The sequence below is a fragment of the Aquarana catesbeiana genome, linkage group LG08 (genome assembly GCF_042186555.1).
Source record: "Aquarana catesbeiana isolate 2022-GZ linkage group LG08, ASM4218655v1, whole genome shotgun sequence".
In the NCBI taxonomy this organism is placed as follows: Eukaryota; Metazoa; Chordata; class Amphibia; order Anura; family Ranidae; genus Aquarana; species Aquarana catesbeiana.
In genome coordinates this window covers 131,634,273-131,653,424 of record NC_133331.1, presented here as the reverse complement: position 1 = coordinate 131,653,424, position 19,152 = coordinate 131,634,273, and the positions used below count along the sequence as shown (strand labels likewise).

The 19,152-nt window shown below is 40.3% G+C and overlaps 1 protein-coding gene across 3 annotated transcripts in view; it reads right to left on the bottom strand.

Moving 5' to 3' along the window:
* Window positions 1-301: 301 nt before the first annotated feature.
* The window catches only part of PCGF5 (polycomb group ring finger 5), a 109,094-nt gene continuing 90,243 nt past the window's right edge, over window positions 302-19,152 (bottom strand). For 2 of the 3 annotated variants that reach the window (XM_073596406.1, XM_073596407.1), the window contains 2 exons: window positions 7,371-7,460; window positions 302-5,800 (listed from right to left, as the gene is read on the bottom strand). In XM_073596406.1, coding sequence (XP_073452507.1) covers window positions 5,753-5,800; window positions 7,371-7,460 — 138 coding nt within the window. In that variant the 3' untranslated portion in view covers window positions 302-5,752. Of the gene's footprint in view, window positions 5,801-7,370; window positions 7,461-16,090; window positions 16,294-16,423; window positions 16,558-19,152 lie in introns of those variants that run through there. The other variant, XR_012235677.1, reaches the window with a different exon arrangement.

The window sequence follows — 19,152 nt, the reverse complement described above, 5'->3', positions numbered from 1 at the left end:
GTGTCAAACAGTGTAAGTATGCTGTGTTATACTTGCACATTATGGCCCAAGCTCGGCCACATGCAGTGGAATTTAGTTCCACTTTAATAACCAATTATTTCCATTGATGGTCAGAAAGCTGTTTTTAGCATCTTTCTAAGAATGGTGAATGGCTACAGCCAGTCTGGAACCATTACAAATGTGCTGATCAGTCAGGGTGGATGTGGGCGATAACTAACCCGCCCCCTGCTAGAGACCATTCATTGGAAAAACCTGTTGAAAACTAAACGCATACAGAGTGAATGAACAGCAAAGAGATTGGTTGATATAGAAGTGGTACACCAGGAAGCTTTTTATTGATGAAAACAGAAGTGAGAACACATTCTTCTTTCTTTACCAATACAAATACTAATTTGACAGGCAAGAAATGGAAACAACAGTTTGAGATGAAGATGAAGGAAAATATTGCTCAGAAAATGACATAATTCCCCACAAAAAGGGAGTATAGAACACGTTCAACCTTTAGTGATCAGTCTTTTTATAATGGTAATTTGGCTTCCCTTTCAAGGAATGGAAAAAAATACACCAACAATCCAGTTTTAAAATTAGAGTAAACTTTTTTGTTACATGTTAAACTCTTGACTATTTATTTACAAAAACGAGCCACTTTTCGTAAAAAACGCATTTCACCTTCAGCATTGTTAAAAAATTTTAGATTTAAAAGGAACCAGCACAATGCAAGAAGCTCACTTACTCTTCAACAGGTACAAAATAGATTTAAACTGAAAATAACTTATAAAAATATACTTCTTGACATCAAGTCCCTTCTTCAAATACGGTAGTGCAAGGAATTTGGTCATTTTACTATGTATATAGTTATTAGAGATCATCCTCTGTAGTTATACATTAATTTTGGTTATTTTTTTATTTTATTTTAATGTAAAGGCATCTTAAACGTTTTAACGTTTATTGAATTATATTTGTCAGCATGTTCTAATTTTGTTTTCTGTTCAAAGAAACATAGGTAAGAAAATATATCCACATCAATAAACAAGTATTAATAACCATATTCTTCCTAACTAGTCACAGTGCATATACTGTACACATTACTATAGATTTCTTATATAAACAATATATTGTATCATATACTGTATAATTCTATAATGAGGCACACATTTTTCTAGAACAATACTATTAAGTGCTACCAGTCTACCCTTTTAAAATGTTAACATAAAAATGATGGAGACAAAGTAATAAAAAAAAAACTGTAAATGCATAAATAAAATACTTATGCTATACATTATTAAGGTAAAAGAAACATTATAGACCTCGTATAACAAACTCACAAATCGCCCAAATAAATTTTACATGCAGCTTAAATTATTTGCATTCTATCTGTATTGTCCAATAAATTATCTGAAAACAAAATGGAAGACTAATGAGTATTAAACATTTGGCAAAAAATAATAGAAACGCACTGCGATATTGTGGGTGGTGGATATATATATATATATATATATATATATATATATATATATATATATATATATATATATATATGCGCATACATGCATATATACATACACACTGTATACTGTGTGTATATAAATTTCAGATACGGAGATACTGTATATTTTTACCTTCATATCAGTGCAAATAAGAACATATTTATTCAGACCAGTTCTTTTCTTCAACTACAATTGCTGAGTAGCAAAAGCCCTAATCTGGGTATACACGTATTGGAATCATGACGGTTCAGCAGGAACCGGCTGAATTTAGATCTGTGTATAACCCTGTCCATTCAACAGAAGGTGGTCATTAGACTGGCTTCTGACGAATGATCCTGCTGGAAAACCAGCAATCGATCAGCTGCTGCAGCGCTAATCAAGTCCGGGACAAGGGGTGGGCAGGAGGGGCGGATGCCCTGAGCGCAGCAGTTTACTGTATAGATGGGGGCACCAGTGAGCTTATTCTGGTACAAGGCATTTTGACAAGCGGATGACTGCTGGGGTAGCACCTCCTAAGCTTGCACATAATGAAAGGGGGGCGCACAGTTTGGCGCCTTTGCCCTGGGCGCTGGGTGACCTTGTCCCGGCACTGATCAATGTATTCTGACTGAAAGGGGGAGGGGTGGAGTTCCCTCCTGTCAGAATACAATAGCACAGAAGGGGGGATCCCTGCATCTGCATCACTTGTGTGGAGGCAAGAATCTGTGAGGTTGTTATTTTTGCTCAACTGACTACTTGAAGGAAAAAACTCAGTGTATACCCAGCATTACAGGATATGTTCTGTGTAGTTCAGTGAGAACACTGAAGATTCACACCAGTGCACTACAATAATGCACTGGTTATGACAACACACAGTCACGTGCTTTGGTGTGCTGCAGTGCTATTTATTGTGACTTGGACCCCTACACAACTCAACATACCTGCTTTTTAATAGGCTGCCCCATCGCGAAGCACATTATTATGCATGCAGTTAATGCAACACAGCGGACTAGACTGGTGTGAATTGGCCCTTAAAGAGTAACTCAAAAACTGTTTTTCTTCTAATAACAAGGAAGGGCCAGGATTTTGTTGGTGTGTCCCCATTATGCATATTTTCTCTCACTTCTTGTCCGAGCAATGACAGTCGCTGAAATGGGAAGCAAAGCAAAATCTTTCCAAAAGGGACACAGATAGAATTAAACAGATTAAAAACACTTACTTGTGGTGCAGGGTTAGAACCTTTGTCAGGTTCTTATAGATTTGAGCTCATTTCCCCTCACAGAGACAGTTATTACTATGACAAGAAAAAAAGTAAATCTCCCCAACAAAACCACAGGCAGCAATTTTAAGCTAACAGAGGTTCTAGACCATCTCCAAGTGTGTGCAAACTTTTTTTTTTAATATATAGTTCTGGAGAAGGTTTAGAACTTCTGTAATCATTCTATTGCCATTACCACCAAATTCCTGTATAAATACTAGGACTGGAATTGAGTAGAATTAGTTTGCATTTGCTTTTCTAATAAATTTTCAAGTGTAACAAAAAATATTCTCCTCTCAAAGTACTTTGTGCTAAAATGATTTTACCCAAAAGTACTGCATTGAAGTTGCCAAGCCCAAAACGATTGTACTGCACATGCAGGCACCTTATCAACTCCTATCAATAGAAAACTGCTTATTCCAAGAAGTTCAGGAAATTGGACGGTTTTCCCTTTTAGTAAGGTCACGTACACCAGGCAAACTCCAAATGCAACTAAGGGTCACATTGTGTGGAAATAAAAGTCAGGTGGCCACATTTTGTCTGCTGAGGGCCATGCTCATTGTATTCCAGAAAACAAAAATTGTAGCACTTGGGTACAATCTCAAAATTGGTTGCCAAAGAAAAGGGGCACTAAAACATTTCTGGAATTACAGAGTTGCAAAATATTGAAGAGCAGCTTTTATCAGCCAGGGCACAGCTTGATCCTCATTCAATCTTAAAGCCCAACTCCTGGAAAAAAATAAAATATACCCTTACAGTGGAACCCCACCTCCACAAATGTTTGTTTGGTCTAGGGGAAAAGAATTAAGGAGTAAATACTTACCCTACTCCTCATTCTTGTGCTGTAATCAGTCCCCTGTAGCTGCTCTCTAAGCTGCAACTGGTTGCACTTGAATTTCCTCAGTGTACCATACAGGGTAGTAGTAAACCGTCACAAAAATAAAATAAAAATCGGGCCCCCTGCAGGTTTGAGTTTTAATGTACTAATATGCACCACATACTAGCACATTATGACAGACTTGCCTGCGCATCGCTGTCACGGCTCCCTGGCACTCCCATCTGCACCGGTCTTCCTTCCGGGTTCCCAGGCTCTGGCTGCATGAATGGCCGGGGACGCGATGATGTCAATTCCGCGTGGATTCCCCAGTCCAGAGCCCTGAAGGTACGGCATGGTATGCCATCCCTTCAGAGCGCATGTGCCGGTGATGTCACTGGCTGCATTACCTGTGAATAACTCCTAAATAGTGCAAGTACAGGAGACATTCACTGTACCTACAGGTATACTTTATTATAGGCTTACCTGAAGGTACAACTTAAAAAGTGGACTTTACTTCAACTTTAATGTCTCTGTATGGAGTGTGATGACACTGGTGCTCCAACCACAGACCAGAGCTTTAGGAAGAGGAGGAAAGCAACAGAGTGAGGACTCAAATAAGTGAGACAGCTTCTTCATTTGTCTCCCAAAGACATCATGAACAAAAACCCTTGGACTGGGGGAAGGTGGGTAAAGGCCCACTGCAAGGGTGTTTATTTTTTATTTTTCTGGAGTTTGGATTTAAATTCTTCAATCATTGAGGGCCACAAAGCAGTAGCAAGAGGGCTTCATGCAGCCCAGAAGCCACCCATCTGACATGCCTTAGAAAAACACACTGGCTGTAATGTCTTCACTATGAACACATCAACAGAACACGCAGTCTGTGAACTGTATCTATTATTTGGCAAAACTGGTAACGTTTAGTGACACTTGCAGTGATCTTATTTTGAACCACTGCAAGCACCAGGCAGTTTGGAAATTACAGTTCTGCAGAATGGACACATATCTCTTGTGTCACAGACATGATGATGCTGCTGTCCACAGTTCAGAATATCAATGATCTGAAACAGACAGTAGTCTTTGGAGTTACTCTGGGTTTCCTGACAAATCTCAGTTTAAAGCAGTATTAAGCCCCAAACCAAAAATGTAATATATTGCAGTTTAATAATCCTTGGATGTGGTGGCTGCATTCCTTTTTTTAAAGGATTTTCCCCCTCTATTGTCACCTGGTGATCTGCCCAGTAACATACCTCCTGTATTTGAGTGTCCCCACTCTGGATGAAGGAGCAAGCCTTCAGACACCTTTGGACAGCAGCATTTTTAACCTGCGGGTAGGGTAATATAAGTTACACTAACAAATTGAAGCCAAACTCCAGCTAACACATTTTAAGCAGTTACAGCAACGTTTTTTTCCCTTTGGGATAAAGGTTTATAAGCATACCTGTCAGTGTTAAATGATTTATTTCAACCCTATAACTGCTACATCTGCAGGACAGCCTGCTCTGATGAAAAAAACAGCAGATGTACAGGCCAGATCGCCAAGTGAAAAAAAACTAAAAAAAAGAATCTAAGAATTGGTAAGCTGCAATAGAATACATGTTTGCTTTTGGGTTTAATACTGCTTTAAGCATTTTACCTGAATGGAGTTGGAGACAATATTGACCAGCAAGTACTTTTTGCCATTTTTAAAATTGAAAACACCTAGAGAGAAAAAAAGCAGGAGGCGGCAGCATCTAAGCAGCTGAAAAATCACATCCAATAATATAACAGTCTTTTGGACATTCAGCACAAATAAATGTTGGCTTCCTAATGCAAGTGTTTGTTACTTTGTCAGTTAAATGTTTGCAAGGATAACCTATACAGTGCAGACCAGATACTATTTTACCAAAAAGTACATGTAATGAACAAATACACTGCTGTAAAGCGATAACACAGCAGAACAGTAATACAGCCACTTTGACACTCTGGGGTTTGCAGCATGTTGGTAGTGCACCTAGAAGTCAGAGGCTGTGGAGCAGACTGGCACTTCATTTCTGAACAATAAACTAGGAAGAAACTACTGGCAAACTGGAGAGAAAGTGACCACATCCATATTTGCATGCTGAAAATAGATGGTGTCCTTTTAGTCCATGTAATTAGGCACATCCATTCATTGTGCAATCTGTCGATGAGTAAACACAGTGCAGAGTTTTTTTCTCAGTGTGTTCTGACCAATTAACCAAAGTCAATTCTCGGTCGATATTGCAATACCATTGGATAAGACTACAATAAACAAAAGAGAACACATTGCATGAAAATACAATAACACTGATAATTAGTTCTATTTTCCACAAACCAAGATTTGTTAGGCTTACTAAAATATTGCAATACTAGATATTCAGCCAGACTCAGGTAAAGTGCTGGGGGGGTAAGTAGCAGAAAGTTTTTTTACCTTAACGCTGGTAAGGTTTTTTTTTTCAGCACTGTGCTACTTTCACCGGCAACAGTGCTGTCATGCAACACTGTATGCAAATGTAATTAAAAAAAAAAGAAATTTACTCAAATAGAGATTTCTTTTGGTGGTATTTGATCACCACTGGGTTTTTAAAAAAAAAAAATTTTATTATATGAATGAAAAAAGACCGAACATTTTGAAAAAAAAAAAAAAAACATTTTCCACTTTATGTTAAAAAAACATATCCAATAACAACAAAAAAGTTTTAGGCCAAAATATATTCTGCTACATGACCTGCGTTTTTGGGGACACTATATTATTAGGGACACTAGCATAGTTCTGATTGATACTGATCCGTATAGACACTATACTGGGAATGGTGGTGATCAGCGACTTATAGTGTGACTGTTATAGTGTGGTGGGCAATCTAAAGCTAACTAACACTTGCTGGGAGGGACACTTACTGACTGAAACTGATGTCGCTAGTCACACTTAATACAGTGATCAGTGATAATACTGTACTAATGGCACTCTTCTGGGCAGGGGTTAACATCAAGGTGCAATCAAGGGGTTAACTGTGTGCCTGACAAGTGTAACGTGTGCTGCTTTTACCAACAGATCTGTCTGCTTTTTCTCCCTAAAATAAAAGTTGAACAGAACTCTGTGCTGTGATTGGCCACAGCCAATCAGCAGGTTTCAACCAAAATCATTAGCTGAAATCTGCTGACAAACTCGTGCTGTGTCCAATCACAGCATGGGTCAGCAGGGGGGACACATGCCAAACCAGGAAGCACACCGCAGCGTATGGATACCTTGTTGTGCTTGGCTATGCTGCTGTAGATCTACTGTAAGCGGGTCAGCAGGGGGTTAAGATGAAAAAAAAAAATAAAAAACACACACCTTCAGAGTTTAGAAGCACTTCAATCCTGCCAAAAATCTTGCAAGCCAATTCATTCCTGCACACTTTCCCCATGCTCACTTTTATCAGTTTTTTTTAATTGTTCTCAGGAATGAGGAATACAAAACACATCCCCCGTATGTTATGGAGAAGACAGAAGTGTGTAAAGTTGGCCATAGATGACTCTTTCATTCAGCCACAAAATTAAGGGATTCCTCCATCCACATAATCGAGGTGGATAGAGCAATCCTTCCTACTGGGACATTGTATTGCAACAGCGAGACTCTATACTGTCAGAATACACTGGTCAGCAACTGATCGAGAAAAATTATCCAAGGAATCCATCTGACAGAAGCGGATCGAACGACTATCTTCTATTGACCAGGTACAGCCAAAAATGGATCGAAAGTCAGCTGATTCAGCCATCTATGGCCAACATTACTGGCAGGATCACCAGTTGGAAAAGTAACAAAGATTTTAAAAAGTATGAACGTAATTACATTTTCACCCCCCAGCCGCCATCTTGTCATGTATATGAACTCCATTGTATGGTCCTTTCCCATAATCTCACCATTGCATAGAACATCCAGCTGAAAAATAAAATTATGCAATAAGATTAAAGTAGAACTATAGTCAAAATGAAAAAAAAAATTAAAATCAATATGTGATGTAAATCTTTGCAAATCTGTTAATTATCTCACTGGTTGTTTTTCAAATTACAGTAAGGATATTCACATATCTACCTTTACCCCCTGAAGCTGAAAGCTCTCATGTTCATTTCTTCTAATTAAGATACAACGTTGCTTCCTCTTTCTCTAAATGCCTCCGTTGTCCCCTTTTGCGTTATGCCGTGCCGTCATGACATCACTGGGGGAGCTGCTTTTTCATCCATGAAAAGTCCTGGTATCCAGTGTTAATTTAGTCGACTAAAACATTTTAGTCGACTAAATGAATACTATTTTAGTCAACTAAAATACAATTAAAATTAAAACAATTGAGATGACTAAAATGCGACTAAAACTAAAAGCCATTTTAGTCAAAAGACTATGACTAAAACTAAATTCCAATTACTGAAATGTACTGGAGATTTTAGTCGACTAAAATGTACTGGAGATTTAGTCGACTAAATACGACTAAAACTAAAACAATTGCAGAAGACTAAAATGGGACTAAAACCAAAATGCCATTTTAGTCCTAAGACTAAAATTAACTCTGCTGGCACCTCAATCATCAGAGAAATCCTGCCAAGGCTTCGCCCACTCCCCCTCACTATAGACCCGCAATGCCCCACCCACTCCCACCTATGTCCCGCCTAATCTCCACCCACTCCCACTTATCTCTATAGAGCCTGTTCCTGTCTGCTTGGCTCTTGACAGTCACATACCTCGGATCCTGCTGACTCTGTTTTACATAACACACACCCAGCTAATGATTGGGATGGGCGTGTTATGTAAAATAGACTGGTCATGATACAAGGCTTAAGGAGTCATGGGAACTGTAGTTCCTTGTGGAAGATGCAGAAGCTAGCACAGTGAAAGGAAATGACGTGCTAGTTCTGCTGAACTCCTCCCACCATCACTAGCATTATCAAGCAGAGGAGTAATGGTTGGGGGGTTATTAGAGACCCCAATTGCATCTATATGTTAGGAAAATTATAATTGAATTTGTTATATTTATTATTGTGTGTAACTTTGAGGTGTTTGTATAAGGGTTCATTAAAATGAGCATGCTGCCTTTAGTACTTTAAGGATCATGTCTGTGTTGCCTTAGGGCTTAAACTGACAATTTCAATCCTGTGCCAATCCAATTTCAATCCATTTTTCAGAGAATATAAACACAAAACTTTTCTTTCACTCTTGGTTAGAGTTTGGCTGAAGCCATTTATTATCAATCAACTGTGTTTACTATTTTTAAATCATAATGGCAACAGAAACTACCCAAATTACCCTGATCAAAAGTTTACATACCCCAGTTTTTAATACGGTGTATTGCCCCCTTTAACATCAATGACAGCTTGAAGTCTTTTGTGGTATTTGTGGATGAGGCTCTATCTCCTCAGATGGTAAAGCTGTCCATTCCTCTTGGCAAAAAGCCCCCAGTTCCTGTAAATTCCTAGGCTGTCTTGTACGAACTGTACATTTGAGATCTCCCCAGAGGGGGTCAATGATATTGAGGTCAGGAGAATGAGGTGGCCACTCCAGAACCTTCACTTTATTCTGCTGTAGCCAATGACAGGTCGACTTGGCCTTGTGTTTTGGATCATTGTCATGTTGGAATGTACAAGTACGTCCCATGCGCAGCTTCCTGACTAATGAATGCAAATGTTCCTCCAGTATTTTTTTTTTTTTAACATATTGCATTCATTTTGCCATCAATTTTGACCAAATTTCCTGTGACTTTGTAGCTCACACATCCCCAAAACATCAGCGATCCACCTCCATACCTTTCATGATAGGCCTTGTTGACTACTCTCCAAATGTAGCATTTATGGTTGTGGCCAAAAAGCTAAATTTTGGTCTCATCACTCCAAAAGGCTTTGTGCCAGATGGTTTGAGGCTTGTCTCTGTGCTGTTTGGCGTATTGTAAGTGGGATACTTTGTGGCATTTGTGTAGTAATGGCTTTCTTCTGGCGACTTGACCATGCAGCCCAACTTTCTTCCAAGTGCCTCCTTATTGTGCATCTTGAAACAGCCACACCACATGCTTTCACAGAGTCCTGTATTTCACCTGAAGTTATTTGTGGGTTTTTCTTTGCATCCCAAATTACTTTCCGGGCATTTGTGGCTGAAGTTTTAGTTGGTCTACCTGACCGTGGTTTGGTTTCAACAGAACCCCTCATTTTCCACTTCTTGATTAGAGTTTGAACACTGCTGATTGGCATTCTCAATTCATTGGATATCTTTTTATATCCCTTTCCTGTTTTATACAGATCAACTACCTTTTCCCGCAGATCCTTTGACAATTCTTTTGCTTTTCCCATGACTCAGAATCCAGAAACAACAGTGCAGCACTGGATGAAAGATGCAAGGGTCTGTCTGGAGTCCAGAAACGCATTGATCTTTTATACACGCACACACACGAATTACAAGAAAACAGATCACAGGTGAGGATGGCTATCTTTATTTGCCATTCAAACCCCTTTGTGTCAACTTGTGTGCATGTTATCAGGCCAAAATCACCAGAGTATGTAAACTTTTGATCAGGGTCATTTGGGTAGTTTATGTTGCCATTATGATTTAAAAAGAGTAAACAAAGTTGATTGATAATAAATAGCTTCAGACAAACACTAACCATGAGTGAAAGAAAAGTTTTGTGTCATCATTCATATTCTCTGAAAAATGGGCAAGAAATCATAAATTCTGCCAGGGTATGTAAACTTATGAGCACAACTGTATATCATTGCAACTACTTTGTGTATCCAGGTGGATTATACCATGTATTTTTCAGAACAAATGGGGCTTTTATTTGGTGGTAAATGGTAAAATCTAAAACACATTGACACTAAATTTAAAAACATTCACTTCAAAGTCTTGCCAACTCTAACATTTCTCACATAAATGTTAAAAATCGGAATTTTTTTGCTAGAAAATTGCTTAAAACCCCCAAAAACTGGTTGTTGCAATTTTTTATGTCACACACAATATTTGTTCAGCCATTTTAACATGCTAATTTTCAGGAAAAATGCACTTTAATTAATTTTAGTGCACACAAACAATAAAATACCCATGTTTTTGGTAAAATATAAAAGATAATGTACAAACATGGCATACTTACCTGGTCTGTGCAATGGTTTTAAACAAAGCAGCTCTGATCCTCTTCTTTTTGAATCCCCTGATGGCAGTCCTGGCTCCTCCCCGCTGCTGAGTACCCCCAATAGCAAACCTCTTGTTATGGGGGCAGCAAGAGGACTTGCTCCCGAACCGCGCTCCTGTGAATGGACAATGTCCATTCACATACAGAGCGTGGCTCGGACCCACCCCCCACTCTCTCCTCATTGTCTCACTTGCTGTGATTGACAGAAGAAGGAGCCAATGGCTCCTGCTCTTGTAAGAGTCAATGAGGAGAAAGAGACCAGGGAGAGTGGCTGCTCTCATGCACATTGCTGGATCGAGATGGGGCTCAGGTAAGTATAAAGGGGGGCTGGGGGGGGGAGCTTCAACCAAAAGGTTTTTTGCATGAATGCATGAAGGTAAAAAACCTTCTGCCTTTAGAACCACTTTAAATTATTAATAAGCGATGCTTTAAAAGCCTTAACAGGTTACCAGTTTAAAGTTAAACAGGAGGTCCGGAACTAGAATTATTGCTTTTGTTGTAACATTTGTGGTGACACCTCACATGTGTGGTGTGATCACTGTTTACATATGCGTGTGGGACCTACATTTGCATTTGTATATTTTTTTTCATTATTTTTTTATTAACTTTTTTTTTTTTTTTTTAACAGTCTCTTTATTTGTTTGGATCAGCTTTAATGCTATCACAAGGGATGGACAACACCCCTTATGATGGCATGGGCAGTGACATGACATGTACTCCTTACTGAGAGAGGAGAGGTCTATTAGACCCCATATCTCTCTTCTGCCTTCACAAGCATCTGATCAAACCATCAAGCATATACAGTATGCGGCCCCACGGATAAAGACCTACTTCCATGAGGCTGCATATATGGATGCAGTCTGTGGAAAAGCAGTTACAATCACCCAAATGTTTCCAGCGTATACATAAAAATGTATAACTGTGTTATTTTAAATCTGAGGTTTTATTGTGTACCATGAAAAGATCAAATTAAAGACCAGGCCACACTTTTTCTTAGTTTTGGATACAGTGTGGAAGGATTCAAAACTCCTATAAGGTATTACTGCTATCCAGGGCCCGATTAGAGATAGGAAGTGAGGAACAATCTGCAACAGCGACACAGAAAGAAAAAAAAGTACAGCAAAGGAAGACTAATAGTCTTAGACCAGGGGTCTCAAACTAGCAGCCTTCCAGCTGTTGTGCAGTAAAATTGAATGGAGCCCTGGACAACCTGACAGAGGTTCCTACTTTCCAACTATATCCAAAACTAAACAAAACATTTTTGGCTGGACTTGCATGGTAAAGGCATCTCCTGTTCCATTAAGCTTCAAAATAAATAATACAGGCAGCGGGGACACTTTGATTTCTTTAACTCCATTACTTCCCCTTTTCTTTTATTTTTCAACAGGATACAGATCATACAACGGTTTTAAATCTGACTGCCACCCACCATACACAAGAGATTTGTCTAATTGCGTTGTCCTCTGTATGAAACACTGTTCAGACCTAATAAAGGTTTCTGCCAAAATATTTATCTATAAAATAATTCATCTGCTTATATAAGAAAATATTGTTTCTGATATACAGCCATTTTCAATTCTATAATTTGTTGCTCAGATTGTGTCATTATGTTTATAGAGATGGCCAACTACAAAGATTGCAAGAGAATTTTTTTTTGTGGGCCCATAAATTAGCCCCATCCCTAATGAAAATTGCTATGCCTGTGTCTGCCGTGGAAAGATCTTTGGATTTGTGCTTAACATGCATAGTGCCTGCAAACCAAAATTTCTAAACTACCGGTATATGTGCAAATGTAATACAAGGTATCCAAACAGAGTTCTGAGTGACAAGTGGCAAAGATTTTAAAACAGAGCAAGGATATTTTTCAAATAACCAAGTGTTGTCCTAAAGAATAAAAAAAAAAAAAAAAAAGGTTTTTTGTACTCACTGTAAAATCCTTTTCTCGGAGTTCATTGAAGGACACAGCAGAGAGCAGACCGTCATGATGGATGAGTTTTATGGCGCCAACTGCAGGAGCAGGACGCAAGGTGCAATCAAATTTAAAGACTCCCAATGGGTGGTCTTGGTTGGTGGAATGTGCAGTAACAGGGCAGGGAGCAGAGAATCTTGGCCTGACAGGGCTTAGGCTGTTTGAAAAGTACATCTAGAAATAGGGGCAGATGCAGCAGCCTGCCCTTTTCCAGGCCAATCCTGGATAATGAACAAGGGCCAAGGATGTATAAGAGTGATAAACTGAAACAGCTCTAACCACATCCAGGTAATTTTTGGGTGGAACGCCGCTTTAACGGGGGAAAATAAGAGGGCCATGAGATTGGCAGGGAACACCAGATGAAGTGGATGCAGCTATTCTCAGATTAGGTCTTGAGATCCTAATGCACATACAAAAAACAAACACAAGAGGGCGCCTCCATCAAGTTATAGCAATTTATTACAAAGAGTAAAAGACATTAAAAATGCACTTACTAGTTAAAAGTGAATCAAGGCTTGTCATAAACCTGTATAGACCCCCATATTCCATAGGATCACTGTGAGCCTCACGGTGATCCTATGGAGGTTTGTATGGGTTTATGACAAGCCTTAATCCACTTTTAACTAGTGAGTGCATTTTTATTGTCTTTTATTCATTTTAGTAAATCGCTATACCTAGATAGAGGCACCCTCTTGTGTTTGTTTTTACTGATGAACCACCGTGCTATGGAGCAGTAGCTAGATATACTCATAATCAATGTAAAAATGACAGCATATCTTATGAGGATTATTATTAATAAATGTTACTTGAGATAATGCACTAGGCCAGTCCGTCCTCTTTTGTTTTTGTTAATGCACTGCAAAGGTGGCTACCAGCAAAGGTACCTTCATAGATTTCTGATCTGCAGACCAGCACTTAAGTCAAAAAGAACAATCCAAAAATGATTGAGAGCCTAGGAAACCCCCCGCAGTAAAATGAATTAGCAAAAGTAATAATAATGATAATAACAATATTATCAATAATGCACACTAAACCAAAAATCCCTATTAGCTGGAGTCAACTTATCCTCCTGGACAAGCAAAAATCCAAATCCCATCAGTGCTTAGAGTATACCAAAAATGCATATATTATGCCACTCTCCCCCTTTTTCACTCTCCTCATCAAGAAATCTTTTATCCCATATATCCTTCCAGAGAGAATAGTGAGCCAAAAACAATGAAAACAACCACAGTGTAAAATTCTCAAACACCACAAAGACAAAAAGTGTAGAATTGTGCTCACATACAATCAAAGTGTGTGGCACCCAATCCACTTAAACACCACTAGTGCATATATAACATGACCATCAAAATCCACCGCTGTGTCCCCCTCCCACAGGAATGGACTCAGCAAATGTAGTGACCCATATATCGCATAGCAGTGGCGGCTGGTGCTCAAAAAGTTTGGGGGGGCGCAAACGAACTGAAAAATTCAGAAAAATAAACCCATCAAATGCAGCCACTGTGCCCCATCAAACGCAGCCGCTGTGCCCCATCAAACGCAGCCGCTGTGCCCCATCAAACGCAGCCGCTGTGCCCCATCAAACGCAGCCGCTGTGCCCCATCAAACGCAGCCGCTGTGCCCCATCAAACGCAGCCGCTGTGCCCCATCAAACGCAGCCGCTGTGCCCCATCAAACGCAGCCGCTGTGCCCCATCAAACGCAGCCGCTGTGCCCCATCAAACGCAGCCACTGTGCCCCATCAAATGCAGCCACTGTGCCCATCAAATGCAGCCACTGTGCTCATCAAATGCAGCCACTGTGCTCATCAAATGCAGCCACTATGCCCATCATATGCAGCCACAGTGCCCCATCAAATGCAGCCACTGTGCCCCATCAAATGCAGCCACTGTGCCCATCAGAGAGGGGTAGAGAAGGAAGTGCCACCTGAGTGTAGTATTAACAAAAGATGTTTAATGACACCAGGTAAAAACACACTTACAGGATAAAAACATATAAAAAGCTCATCTGTATAGGTGTGTGGTCCTCGGTGTTCCCTCTGATCCTGTGGTGGTGATGCTGCAGGAATGCTGGGCTGCAGAAGGTGGATTACAGCCGGGAGCTCCTTCTGTGGCCATCAGGAAGAAACTAGAGGCCGGCGTGGAGCATGCATGACTTCACAGGTCATCCGTCCGCTTCGGGTTCGGTATCCAGGGGAGGGATCGTCCAGGGAGGAGGGCTAGCAGGGAGGTTGAGAGAAGGCTACGCGCTCGGAGCCACTGCTCCTTCAATAGGCCTCTATTCCAGCCTGTCCCCTATGGACTCAGCCCTTTATATCTCCTGTTATATATGGACTTGTGTGTTTGCGCTTACAGTTACCAATACTCTGTTTCACTGTGCCCATCAAATGCAGCCACTGTGCCCCATCAAATGTAGCCACTGTGCCCATCAAATGTAGCCACTGTGCCCCAACAAATGTAGCCACTGTGCCCCAACAAATGCAGCCTTACTGTGACCCCCCCCCCACCCCGCCTGCTCACTGTCTGGTCGACACCTCCCCCATCTTGGTGGCGGGTCAGGCAGCGGGTGACGGTGGCGAGCTTTTGAACGGCAGCAGGTCAGGCGACGGCTCCTGTTTCCTCCATGTTTCCAGTGCGTCTCTTCTTCCCTTCTGCTAGGCATCCAATAGGATCGCTGGTGCCTTCTGCCAATCAGGTGACGGGTATTAGACCCGCGCTTCCTGATTGGCAGGGAGGCAGTTCAGTGTTAGAAAAGCAAATGAATATTTGCTTTTCTAACACACCTGGGTGGACTCTGAGCGCAATGCTCTGCGCTCCGAGTCCACCTTTTTCTGAAGCCTATTAGAGCCTATGGCTCTATTTAGGTGCTTCAAAAAAAACACCCCGCCACTGTAATTCAGGCGCCCGGTGTCCGAAAAGGGGCCAAACGCCTGAATAGGGGGTGCTATACATGAATCTATCCATTCTACATATAGGGGGGTGGCGTGATAGAGGGGGCGACGTCCGTGTGCCTTTAATGGAAGGGCCGCCCCTGAAGTATAGGGTCTAGGCAAGCATTCAGTATTAATCTTTCTCCTCCTTGGACCCATCTATTAGTCGCCCAGGTAGCTTTGAAATACCTCCAGGGAAGTTTATAAACAAAGCAGCTTCATTAGGTGTAGCAACCAGTAAACCACCTTATTTAAATAAATCTGTACCTACAGGAGCAGAAAGGTAAAATTCACATATAGGTAAAACAAAGACGGTGGACCTGCTACTTCTGGTTCCTGTGTCTGACGTCACTTCCTTAACATGTTTTGTTGTTAAGACTTTCTCAGTCTGAAAGGGGAGGGGAGGTAGCCTTGGTCCCCAGATCCAAGGAAGAAGACACTGGAGATAGGAGGCGCTTGGTAGTATATTTACGCAGACTTTACCGGTACCAGAGAAGGACAAACGCTATGTAATAATACTAAATGTCTTTATTACAAAAAGTTAAAAAATAATGTTTACACATTCTGAATAAAAACAAGATAATAAAGCTCTGACCAATTTAACCACTTAGTTGATATCATAATAGATCTCTGTTGCTATTAGGTCAAGAGGTCGACGCGTTTCGCTTTTATGCTTCCTTCGAACCTTATTTCCTTGACTATAGACAGAGATCCTGTTCAAAAAAATAAGACAAAAGGGAAACATCACATTTTAATCAGATGAAAAATGCAGCATATAATTTTGTAAGTACAATCCCCATATAAATATACATAGAGATAAAATGTGCATAGGGGGCCACTTACATATAGAGAGGAGCCCTCAAGAGAGTGGCATGCCAAATGTCATCCGGGAGCAGCCCAACACACAATGTCCTCTAGAGGCAAATCAACAATAGAAACAAAGGAAGAGAAAAAGAAATTGACCAGATGGTTCCAATCTGAAAAATAATAATAGACATGAGGTTGTTAGGCAACCATAGAAGAAGTAGAGGGTGCTAGCTTATAAAGATAGCTGCAGCGGTATAATACTTACTGAGCACTGAATCCCAGAGGATTGAAAGGAAGGGAAAGAGTGAACCAACAACTTTCAATGTATTTAGTGACTGGTTTCTCAGCATGACTCCTAAGGAATCTAAACAAAGTATATAATCCAGTATTCCAAATACTGAGTCCAATTACATAGTTACATAGTAGGTGAGGTTGAAACAAAGACAAAGTCCATCAAATACAACCTATGTGTGTGATTATATGTATTACATTGTATATCCCTGTATGTTGTGGTCGTTCAAGTGCTTATCTAATAGATTTTTTAAACTATCGATGCTCCCCGCTGAAACCACCACCTATGGAAGGGAATTCCACATCCTTTCCGCTCTTACAGTAAAGAACCCTCTACATAGTTTAAGGTTGAACCTCTTTTCTTCTAACTTTATTTAATGAGTGGCCACGTATCTTGTTAAACCCCCTTCCGCAAAAAGGTTTTATCCCTATTGTGGGGTCACCAGTACGGTATTTGTAAATTGAAATAATAGCCCCTCTCAAGCGTCTCTTCTCCAGAGAGAATAAGTTCAGTGTTTGCAACCTTTCTTCATAACTAATATCCTCCAGACCCTTTATTAGCTTTGTTGCCCTTCTTTGTACTCGCTCCATTTTCAGTACATCCTTCCTGTGGACTGGTGCCCAGAACTGGACAGCATACTCCAGGTGAGGCCAGACCAGAGTCTTTTAGAGTGGGAGAATTATCATTTTTATCTCTGGAGTTGATCCCCTTTTTAATGCATGCCAATATTCTGTTTGCTTTGTTAGCAGCAGCTTGGCATTGCAAGCCATCATCTACTAGGACCCCCAGGTCCTTTTCCATCCTAGATGATAGGTATATAGGGGAGATGTGGCTCTGTCTAAGGAGGTCTATTTTATATTAGCCAGTGTTGATTTGACAGCCTTTGTTTTGCTGTACGTGATTAAAAGATTTGTGGTCGCTCTACGGCGCATGTGTGTACTTTCGGTTTGATTTAGACAGAGAGCGATATACGGCGCATGCGTGGGACCATACGGTTGTACTGGGACACTGTAAAGTCAGTGATTGTCTCCCCACTACAGCTGATACTAATAACTAAGTGGCTGTTTTTGGTGCTAAAACTAGCCTTTATTAACACCAGTTTGGGGATGTGAGCAACAATGGATGCTGCTAGGTTGTCTAGTGGGAGTTGATGGAGGTGAGTGCTAGTGACATCTGGCTTTAACATGGATACCTTGAACATTGCTTGTGAGGATTCCATTGTAGTCTACTGGATATACTTACATGCATATGTCTTGTAGATTCTTTGGCTGAGCAGTAGGAATTTAATGTGAAGAGGGGGTGTCTGCCATATTGTGTATCCAACTCTATATAGATTCCTGGATATTAGTTGGCTGGTAAGTGTGCAGTCTGTTGTCATTCTTTATAAATGGGATTGTTTCCCCATTTGAACTTGCATGATTGCTGAGCAACTAGAATTATCTGATGATATACTATCATTTCTATATTACGTTTAGATTCCATTCACCTTAATACTTTGCTAAGGGGACACCAAGTTTCTGAATCCAGTACTACCACTGATCATCATTTCACTACCTTTGAGGTATATTTGTTTGCCTTAGTTTGGTTGGTGGGAATGTTAGGAAGACGGACTCAGTATTTGGAATACCGGATTATATACTGTGTTTAGATTCCTTAGGGGTCATGCTGAAAAACCAGTCACTAAATACATTGAGAGTGGTTGGTTGACTCTTTCCCTTCCTTTCAATCGTCTGGAATTCAGTGCCCAGTAAGTATTATACCGCTGCAGCTATCTTTATAAGCTAGCGCCCTCTGCATCTTCTATGGCTGCCTAACAACCTCATGTCTATTATTATTTTTCAGATTGGAACCATCTGGTCAATTTCTTTTTCTCTTCCTTTGTTTCTATTGTTGATTTGCCTCTAGAGGACATTGTGTGTTGGGCTGCTCCCAGATGACATCTGGCATGCCACTCTCTTGAGGGCTCCTCTCTATATGTAAGTGGCCCATTATGCACATTTTATCTCTATGTATATCTATATGGGGATTGTACTTGCAAAATTATATGTTGCATTTTTCATCTGATTAAAATGTGATGTTTCCCTTTCTCTTTCTTTTTTGAACAGGATCTCTGCCTATAGTCAAGGAAATAAGGTCCTGTGGAAGTATAAAAGTGAAACGCGTCGACCTCTTGACCTAATGGCAACAGAGATCCGTTATGATATCAATCAAGTGGTCAAATTGACCAGAGCTTTATGATCTTGTTTTTATTCAGAATGTGTAAACATTATTTTTTAACTTTTTGTAATAAAGAGATTTAGTATTATTAGGTAGCGTTTGTTGTTCTCTGGTACCGGTAAAGTCTGCTCAATTTGCCTAATCATCAAAACAAATTTTCATATGGATGAGGTACCCCCATAGCCAATTAAATTTACACACAGTATATTTACGCAGTAGAGCCCTTTGCATGCATGGAACAAACCCTTCCATAGTC